The sequence below is a fragment of the Esox lucius genome, chromosome 9, assembly GCF_011004845.1.
Source record: "Esox lucius isolate fEsoLuc1 chromosome 9, fEsoLuc1.pri, whole genome shotgun sequence".
Classification (NCBI taxonomy): Eukaryota; Metazoa; Chordata; class Actinopteri; order Esociformes; family Esocidae; genus Esox; species Esox lucius.
Genome location: NC_047577.1, coordinates 8,701,802 through 8,711,651, shown reverse-complemented (window position 1 = coordinate 8,711,651; position 9,850 = coordinate 8,701,802). Strand labels below are relative to the sequence as shown.

The 9,850-nt window shown below is 43.9% G+C and overlaps 1 protein-coding gene across 1 annotated transcript; it reads left to right on the top strand.

The window, feature by feature from the left end:
- Window positions 1–4,643: 4,643 nt before the first annotated feature.
- Window positions 4,644–8,921, top strand: LOC105030766 (amine sulfotransferase-like). Its single transcript, XM_010904841.5, has 6 exons — window positions 4,644–5,010; window positions 6,263–6,468; window positions 6,836–6,962; window positions 7,421–7,515; window positions 7,889–8,069; window positions 8,583–8,921. The coding sequence occupies exons 1-6, from the start codon at window positions 4,845–4,847 to the stop codon at window positions 8,708–8,710; spliced, it is 903 nt and encodes a 300-aa protein (XP_010903143.4). The 5' UTR covers window positions 4,644–4,844; the 3' UTR covers window positions 8,711–8,921.
- Window positions 8,922–9,850: the final 929 nt, after the last annotated feature.

The window sequence follows — 9,850 nt, the reverse complement described above, 5'->3', positions numbered from 1 at the left end:
CATATTAGCAAAAGTAGTGTGCACTTGCCTAAATGGGGATAAGGTGGCATTTGGGACGACGACTAATCCTTCCCTTCTCTCCATGGGGAGAATCGCGCTGCATAGAAGAGTTCTTGCATGTGACACAAACGCCCAGACTGTTTAGATTTAATCCTAAACAGGTTCAGTCCATTTCTGACATGACTTGGAGCTTAACTGTCGTTGGCAGTGCCCAAATAATTATCCCACCGCCCAAAATGGCACCCTATATTCCTCAGTATACTAGTTTTGGCCTTGGCCGTAGGAGGGCAGGGTTCCATTTATGACCGACACTTGGTCAACTGCAACCCCGCTCAGACTTGAGAATCAGTCCGTGTGTGTATGTGTGTGTGTGTGCGTGCGTGCGTGACTGTTGCAGTCATTTTTAAGATTGTTTTTCTCCTCTGACAATCGGACAAAGCTGTTTGTATTCTAGAATGCATGACATTACTGTAGTGGATGGTGACACTGCTGCTAACCACCCCCATCCCAGAGAGAGACAGAGAGCAGAGAAAGAGAGCTTTATAAAGGAAGGAGAAAGAGGTGGATACAATCGATTCACCAGAGAATCACCCAGAGACAGAGGGAGAAACCCACCACCTTTGTTTTGTTTGTCCTTTCTCAGCCTTCTCTCCTTACCGTCCCTCTCTTCGCTCCTGCTGACCAGCTGCCTTGGTGTCTCTCTCTCTCCTTCACCCCCCCCCCTCCCCCCCAACTTCCTCCAAACCACCATGTTCCCATGCCAGGTCCCCCAGGTAAACCCTAGACACCCTGGGCACACCCTGGCTAGGCAAGGTCCAGGATCGGTTTACGGCCTAGCTGAAAAGGCCCTTTAAAAACCGCAAGTTGCCCACGCTGCTCCCCACTTATGTAAAGATCACCAGGAGGTCAAGGGAGTTAACCCTTTCAGCTGGGCTTTGTATCTCAAACCCCCGACCTCAACAGACCTGGCACGGCTCCCTAGTCGCTGTGTAGCACACTAACATGCCAATGAACTGCGAACAAATGTAGGGCACTAAATGAACAATAGGGTGCCACTCCGGATTCAGACCCGGACAGGTTTATCTTTTTGTGGCCATCAATTGGAGAATAGTAGAAGACATGTAGCTTACGAGCACTTTGTCCAGGAAATGAATTAATACTGTATGCAATGCATATGTACAACGTAATGGGCACATAATCTATATTTGTTACCCACACTATTCAGTGTCATATTCACATACCCTACCTCCCAAGTAGTCGAATCCAGGTTAGCAAATATTGCAAACGTCGAGTAGACCTCCAGCACTTAGGGGATAGATGGCCGTATATGACCCTGGTAATAGAGTAGAAAGGCTGGGCTGGAGTTGAGCGCTAATCCCATATAGCATGGAGAGAATCATTCAGTAGAGCAGCACTTACCACCACAGGGATGGTAGATGTGGTCACCTAGGAGTGTGTGAATGAGTGTGTGTGTGGACGTGGGTGTGTGACCTATGTCTGTGTTTGTTCACCCCAAGAAAAACATGTGTAGACCGGTGTTTCCCAACTCCGGTCCTCCAGTACCCCCAACAGCGCACATTTTCATTGTAGCCTCAGCCAAGCACACCTGATTCAATAATAATTTGTCTCTCCTTGAGTTGAATTACGTGCGATTGCCTGGAGCTACAACCAAAATGTGTGCTGTTGGAGGTACACAAGGAATGGAGTTAGGAAACTGTAGTGGATATCTGCAAGTGGGTAAAACGCCTTTATAAGATGTTCCACTGGGGGGTGATAGGGAGTTCTGTTATATTGAAATGGAGCTTAAGCCACCAAAGATGTATCTGTAGGCTTGTGAGTTTATACCAGTTTATACACATGGAGAGGCACATTTTCAGTTTAGTCTCCATGTGAGCAGCCACAACATCAGTGTGGCCCTCTTCGCGCTTCCACTTTCCCCGCGTTTTAGCCTGTCCCAAATGTCGACCTTCACTTAACACATCCATGTGTAAATCTCCCTGGACCAAAACCCCAAGCTCTGAAATGATGCGTTCGTGTTCAGGAGGAGGATGGAGCTGGATACTGTAGGTGGAATTGCTAGGGTGCCTAACCTTTGACCTGACCCTACTTTCAAAGGCTCCTTATGTGACACTCACCCCTTATCACTCCGTCCATTACCTCCCTTCCACCCCCCCGTCTCACACACAAACACCCCTCGTCTGTCCTGTTGTGTGCATATGTGTCCCATGACGTGAAGGTAAGGCCGTACACCTGAATACGACAGAGAGGATTTTCAGTTCAGTGGCTGGCTGCTCCTCAACAGTATGGGGTGCAGGAGTTATTGCACGAACGGACCTCGCTGAAATCACTGGGCTTCTTTATGAAAATCAGTTTTCACTTCCAGTCGTTTATCATCACTGAGAAAGTTAAGGGTATGTTCAGAGAGTGTCTGTGATCTAGGTATGGTTAACATCCAGGGATGATTTATGTGTGATTAACATCCAGGGATGATTTATGTGATTAACATCCAGGGATGATGTCGGTATGATTAACATCAAGGGATGATCTAAGTATGACTAACATCCAGGGATGATCTCTGTATGGTTAACATCCAGGGATGATGTATGTATGATTAACACCCAGGGATGATCTCTGTATGATTAACATCCAGGGATGATCTCTGTATGGTTAACACCCAGGGATGATCTCTGTATGATTAACATCCAGGGATGATCTCTGTATGGTAAACATCCAGGGATGATCTCTGTATGGATAACTTCCAAGGATGATCTCTATATGGTAAACATCCAGGGATGATCTCTGTATGATTAACATCCAGGGATGATCTCTGTATGATTAACATCCAGGGATGATCTCTGTATGGTTAACATGCATTCATGGGAATCAAGTCATGAGACCTCTGTTGTCTCTCCAGCTGAACATAATATGTCACGTTAAACTCCTGCAGTCTTTCCACCTCACATCTAACAGAAGGTGGCAGTGTAGTAACATAAACATTTAGAAAGGGAGAGAGGGAATGTGTGTGTGTGTGTGTGTATCTGTCTGGTACTGTTTTCAATGAAAACATAAAAAAAACATGCGCGAGTCACTCACATGAAGAAAATGTCAGCAAAGGATTGGTTAACTACGATCTCAAATGTTTAACTCAGTGGAAAAAATGATTTACCCATTTTGACTTAGATGGAACTCAGATGCACTTCCCGGCTATAGTGGACAAATGTGGGTATTTTTACAAAGGCACTGACAACTTTCACAAACAGTCCCTGACCAGCCATGCCAACAGCAAACAGCTCCTGATCGGCATGACAGCCAAGCGGGTGGCTGACAATACGTCTTCAGGCCCTTGACTGCCCTTGACCGAACTGGTCAGGAATTAAAATCCAGGGATGATCTCTGCATGATTAACATCCAGGGATGATCTCTTTATGGTTAACATCCAGGGAAGATATATGTATGATTAACATCCAGGGATGATCTCTGTATGATTAACATCCAGGGATGATCTCTGTATGATTAACATCCAGGGATGATCTCTGTATGGTTAACATCCAGGGATGATCTCTGTATGGTTAACATCCAGGGATGATCTCTGTATGATTAACATCCAGGGATGATCTCTGTTTGATTAACATCCAGGGTTGATCTCTGTATGACTAACATCCAGGGATGATCTCTGTATGGTTAACATCCAGGGATGATCTCTGTATGATTAACATCCTGGGACGATCTCTGTATGATTAACATCCAGGTATGATCTCTGTATGGTTAACATGCATTCATGGGAATCAAGTCATGAGACCGCTGTTGTCTCTACAGCTGAACATAATGTCACGTTAAACTCCTGCAGTCTTTCCACCTCACATCCTACAGAAGGTGGCAGTATAGTAACATACACATTTAGAAAGGGAGAGAGGGAATGTGTGTGTGTGTTTGTGTCTGTCTGGTACTGTTTTCAATGAAAACATAAAAAAACATGCGCGAGTCACTCAAATGAAAAAAATGTCAGCGAAGGACTGGCTAACTTCGATCTCAAATGTTTAACTCAGTGGAAAAAATGATTTACCCGTTTTGACTTAGATGGAACTCAGATGCACTTCCCGGCTATAGTGGACAAATGTGGGTCTTTTTACAAAGGCACTGACAACTTTCACAAACAGTCCCTGACCAGCCATGCCAACAGCAAACAGCTCCTGATCTGCATGACAGCCAAGCGGGTGGCTGACAATACGTCTTCAGGCCTTTGACTGCCCTTGACCGAACTGGTCAGAAATTTAAATGCAGATGCCCATTGAGTGATTGCACAACTTATAATAACCACATACCATGTTACTAAGACAGACCAGTCATTTGCCTTTTTCCCCAGTAGATGAATGAGTTACTAGCTATATTTTGTTTCTAGGTCAAATGTGTAGTTGACCGTTAACGTTGAACCCTGCTTTAAATGTTTCAGGAAGACAAATAACCACCTGGGATAAAATGACCCAGCATCTTCATCTTCCTCATCCACTGGCCGCCACTGGGGCTGACCCATCTGGTACAAACAAGCTTACTCTGAGAAGTGTCTTACAAGAGAAACCAGTCTATTTTGCTTAGCTCGCCATCCAATAAGAGAAAGAGATTGTGGTTATTACAGGGCACCTAGTGTACTGGTGCAAAGGTCAACCGCTAGATCAACAGTGAACGTAAAAAATTCATTCGGGCATCGATAGATTACCTCCAAAGGCGCTGACTCTCGCGCTCTCTGTTCTGACACTGCCACGGCCTATTCACCACTGCTGGTTCCGTCTGTTCTGCATGTAAATTAAACTTTTGCCGTTAAAGGTTTATTTTATTTTATTTTTACCATGGCTCAACAGGAGTATAAGCTTCTCGGGGACCTGATGTTTACATACAAAGGCATGGTGTTTCCTGTGAATGACAAGCAAGAACTGACCACAGAATATATTGACAGCTTGGAAGACTTTGAGATCAGAGATAGCGATGTTTTCCTCGTCACTTTCCCCAAATCCGGTAAAGCTCATTTAAAATATACACTGAAAGTAGTTAGTCATTCTTATCAATTTCAAACAGGGTGATTTTGTCTTAAACATAAACAAACCGACAGTATGCTCTATTTTCTATTTAAAAATCTAACTAAACATGTTAATATTGGCCTTTGAAATTCGTCTTGTCTGTAGACAAGCATGCAACATTTGCTCACTGTCTTTGCGGGTCTGCAAAATAGGAGTTACACTACCGGCCAAAACATGGCAAACACCAGCTTCTTTGTACTGTGAGTAGGTTACAACAATACGCATGGACGTTCAAACAACACAACCATGCAGAAACAGTCAAACAGTTGCCGACAAATACGCAAACACACACACAGAAAGAACATGGACAAGAAGCATGCCCACTCGCACCTACACACCGCAAAAACCGCGCCTGATGTCCACCAGATACGTCAACATTTTGAGAACGTAATTTTTGTCGGATGTCCTGTACGTATTTTTACTGTGTGGTTTTACTGTTGCGATGATACAACGGAAGTTCAAGTTCCCAATGAAAGGAGTACGTGGTGTAACGTGGCAGGTTTATCAAATGTTGCATTATTTACGATGTCTACATCTACATTATTGTTCAAGCCAAATTTGATAATCTGCTAAATTAAATAATTCAAGTGGCTACAGTAGCCTACCTAACCAACTCGAAAACTCATTAAGTAGATAGGCTAGCTGACTTTTGTTGTTAGCTAGCATTGGATCAAACTACTGTACAATGCCAACCATTCTGCTGAATCAGTTCTTTCTTGTTATCATCACCCATAACATTCCTGAGAAACAGAACTACACTGAACAAAATTATGAACGCAACACTTTTGTTTTTGGCCCCATTTATCATGAGCTGAACTCAAAGATCTAAGACTTTCTCAATGTTCACAAAAGGCCACTTTCTCTCAAATAACTGTCTTAATCTGTGTTTGTGAGCACTTCTCCTTTGCTGAGATAATCCATCCACCTCGCAGGTGTGGCATATCAAGATGCTGATTAGACAGCATGATTATTGCACAGGAGTGCCTTAGGCTGGTCACAATAAAAGGCCACTCTAAAATGTGTAAAATAATGTTCTCTCTCCCTGTTCCTTTCTCCCCCTCTCACTCCCTCTCTCTCTCGAAACATTCCTCCTTCCTCTCATTAAAAGCAGTAGTTGACCTTGTTTTCAAATGACTGGGTGACTTTAATCTTTAATCCCCTCACTGTCTCTGTCCTCCTTAATCTTCAAGGTACAATATGGACCCAGCGTATCATCACTCTGATCTTTGAGGATGATTTCCCGGAGGAGGCTGACCTGAACACATATATGAGAATGCCGTGGTTGGAGTTCATTGACAAGGGGATGAGTTACTGTAACAGGCCCTCACCGCGTCTCTTCTGCTCCCATCTCCCGCAGCATCTCATGCCCAAGGGTCTGCACAGGAGACAGGCAAAAGTGAGTGGGCATGGATGTAGATCAGGCATCCATGTACACAGATACGCACATAGTTTAGACAGATTCAGACTTGTCAGAACGGGGGGATTATACAGCACTAATAAGTACTTGTGGGACTATTCAGTACTTGTGGGACTATTCAGTACTTGTGGGACTATTCAGTACTTGTGGGACTATTCAGTATTTGTGGGAGTATTCAGTACTTCCGGGACTATTCAGCACCATTGAGACTATTGTTCTTGTGGGACAATTATTTTTTTTGTCTGACTATTTTGTTCTTGTGAGACTATTCAGTACTGATGAGACTCTTTCGTTCTTTTGGGATTCTTTTCTGGGACTCACTTCTGGGACTTCTGGGACTCCATAGGTCATCTATTTGGCCAGGAACCCTAAAGACGTCCTCGTGTCCTACTTCCACTTCTCCAAGTTCATGAAGATAATCGAGAGCCCAGATCACTACGACGAGATGCTTGAAAAGTTCTTCTGTGGATGGAGTGAGTATCACCAGCCTCTGCAATCAGTCAGAGTCGCCTTCCACAGCATGGCAGGGAATTTGGAGGCGAGCCCGCACCAGACTGGGACCTAAATTAGATTAGCGACTATCACATTTTCAGTCCCAGGTGATCTGAACTATTCAGTAATCCGTAATGTCATACTATGCAGTAGTAAGATATTACAGTAATACAGTGAGGGAAAAAATCATTTGATCCCCTGCTGATTTTGTACGTTTGCCCACTGACAAAGAAATGATCAGTCTATTATTTTAATGGTAGGTTTATTTGAACAGTGAGAGACAGAATAACAACAAAACAATCCAGAAAAACGCATGTCAAAAATGTTATAAATTGATTTGTAATTTAATAATTGATACAAGTTACATTGTACAGAAGTTAAAAAAAAAATAATCCATGCATCCATTGACCCGTTCTTCAATGGTGACCTGTCTGTCCAGTGTTGGGAGGCTGTTGGTTTGATCATGTCAGAGGATGGCACCAAAACCAGGACAAATACAACATCTTGTTCCTCACCTATGAACAAATGATCAAGGTAGGTAGAGATGACACATGACCCGAGAGCCACTCTAACAAGGCTTGCCCCAGTGTTTTACACCAAAGGCTCAGACTTTCCATTTAAGACGGTCAGTATCCGTGTCTCATTGGGCCTTGGCTACGCCCACTGGTGCTTTCCAGCCAGCAACTGGAAAACTGGTGCCTGATTTATAATTGCAACAAGGCCCTTAGGAGGAGTATTTGATATGTCCATTATAATGGCTGTATCAAGGCACTCTTTTGGTCACAGTGATTATGAGTCAGAGTATCACTGGTTTCATCAGGGTCAAAAACATGCACCACTGCCTGCAGTAATCCAGAAGCACACGACTCAGCTTCACGTTATTATTGGATGTTTCCTCCCGAAACAGGACGTGAGGTCGGTGGTAGTGTGTCTGGCGGAGTTTCTGGGGAAGAATCTGTCCGATGCAGCGATTGACCGCATAGTGGAACTGGTCACCTTCAACAACATGGAGAAAGATGACAAGGCCAACTACGAGTTTCTGCCTGAAGAGGTTGCGGACAAAAATAAGGGAAAGTTCCTCCGCAAAGGTAACGATCATAGGGGAAGAGTGGAGAGGAGCAGAGGAGGAGAGTGGAGAGGAGGAGAGTGGAGAGGAGCAGTGGGGAGGAGAGTGGAGAGGAGCAGAGGGGAGGAGAGTGGAGAGGAGCAGAGGGGAGGAGAGTGGAGAGGAGCAGAGGGGAGGAGAGTGGAGAGGAGCAGAGGGGAGGAGAGTATAAAAGAGGAGAGGATAAGACAGAGAAGAGAGGAAAGAAGAGAGGAGGACGTTCTCCATGGACAAACACCAGAGGGTTGTTGGTTCATGTCACCTAATTGCTTCAGATTGAACAGTGGTACATTCATGCTGTGGTCGGATCCCAAAGCTGCTCCTTAAGAACACACATCTCTAACTCCCTCTCTGTTCCTCTCCATTGTTCTCACTCTCATATGTCTCCCATCTCTGTCCCTGTCCTCTCGCTGTCTCTATCTCTGCTTCTCTGTCTGTTGCTTGCTCCTCTCTCCATCTCTTTTCTGTTCTTTCCCTCCATCGCTCTCTCTCTCAGGGACAATAGGAGACTGGAAGAACTCATTGACGGTGGCCCAGAGTGAACGTTTTGACCGGGTCCACCAGGAGAGGATGAAGGACGTACCTCTCAACTTCATCTGGGACATCACTGAGCTGCAGGGCTGATACAGACATATACACACATGCACGCTCATGCAGACACACACACACACGCACAAAGAAATGCACCATAGACACTGACTAACAGACACACACATATTCTCCCGCAAGCACATAAACACACACACACGCAAACACAATATTATGTTCAATTTGAATGACATACAGACATTTGTTTAATAATGTAAATGAAAATGAAATAAATGCCTTAAACATATCCTGCCCAGTCTACTATCTCAATAATTATCCATAAACCTTCCAGAGGCTGATTGTCACATGAGGTAATGTGACATCACCGGGTTATTAAATTGCTGTGTTCGTGCTAGAGAGTTTTTTTTTGTTTTTTTTTACTCACTGTGTCCCATAGGCTATTTCTTCCATTGGGCAATGGCCGGGAGTACTTTGCACTGCACAGACTCCAGTGTGAACTCAATGACTGCTGTGTAGCTGTAGAATGGGCTAGTCTACCTCAACCTCATGTGCACCAGTGAAAAGCATCAGTGTTGAGCAAACACCGTGATAACCATCGGCCTCATGTGGCTGGGCAAAACGTTTCTTGTAGGAAGCAATGGTTCAGTCTTTGACCATCCTGTGCCTGCTTTGGAGATGGGCGTCACAATATTGGGTGGGGAGACGAATAGCAAAAAAAAAAGTTATGTAATAGTATTGATCTGTGTGTGTGTTTACGATGGTAGCCAATAGCCTACACTTTTGCCCTATACTTTTTCGCCCTTCACCTCTTAGGAATTCCCTGCCACGTGCAGATGGTACAGTAATCAATATGAACGACAATTAAGGCAAATCACAATTAATATGTAGCAGGTTTTCCTACTGCTGTTTGCTCAGCATTTTCGCCCGCAAGCAAAGGGATTTTGGACCGTGACAAACACAGTTACTTTGTCTAATTTAAAAAATATATAAGAACTAAAATGGCTGATGTGATTAGTGAAGATGCAGTGCAACAGAATTCAGAGATTATTGTGGCAATCATAAGAAAATTATAGTATTTAGCCTATACATTAGACCTAGCACATAAAAATATGTACATTAAAAATATCCATCCCAAATAAAATAGGATTACACAGTCAGCTGATATAAAAATAAAAATACCTGAAAACAAAACTCAAATAAATCTGTGAATTTGTC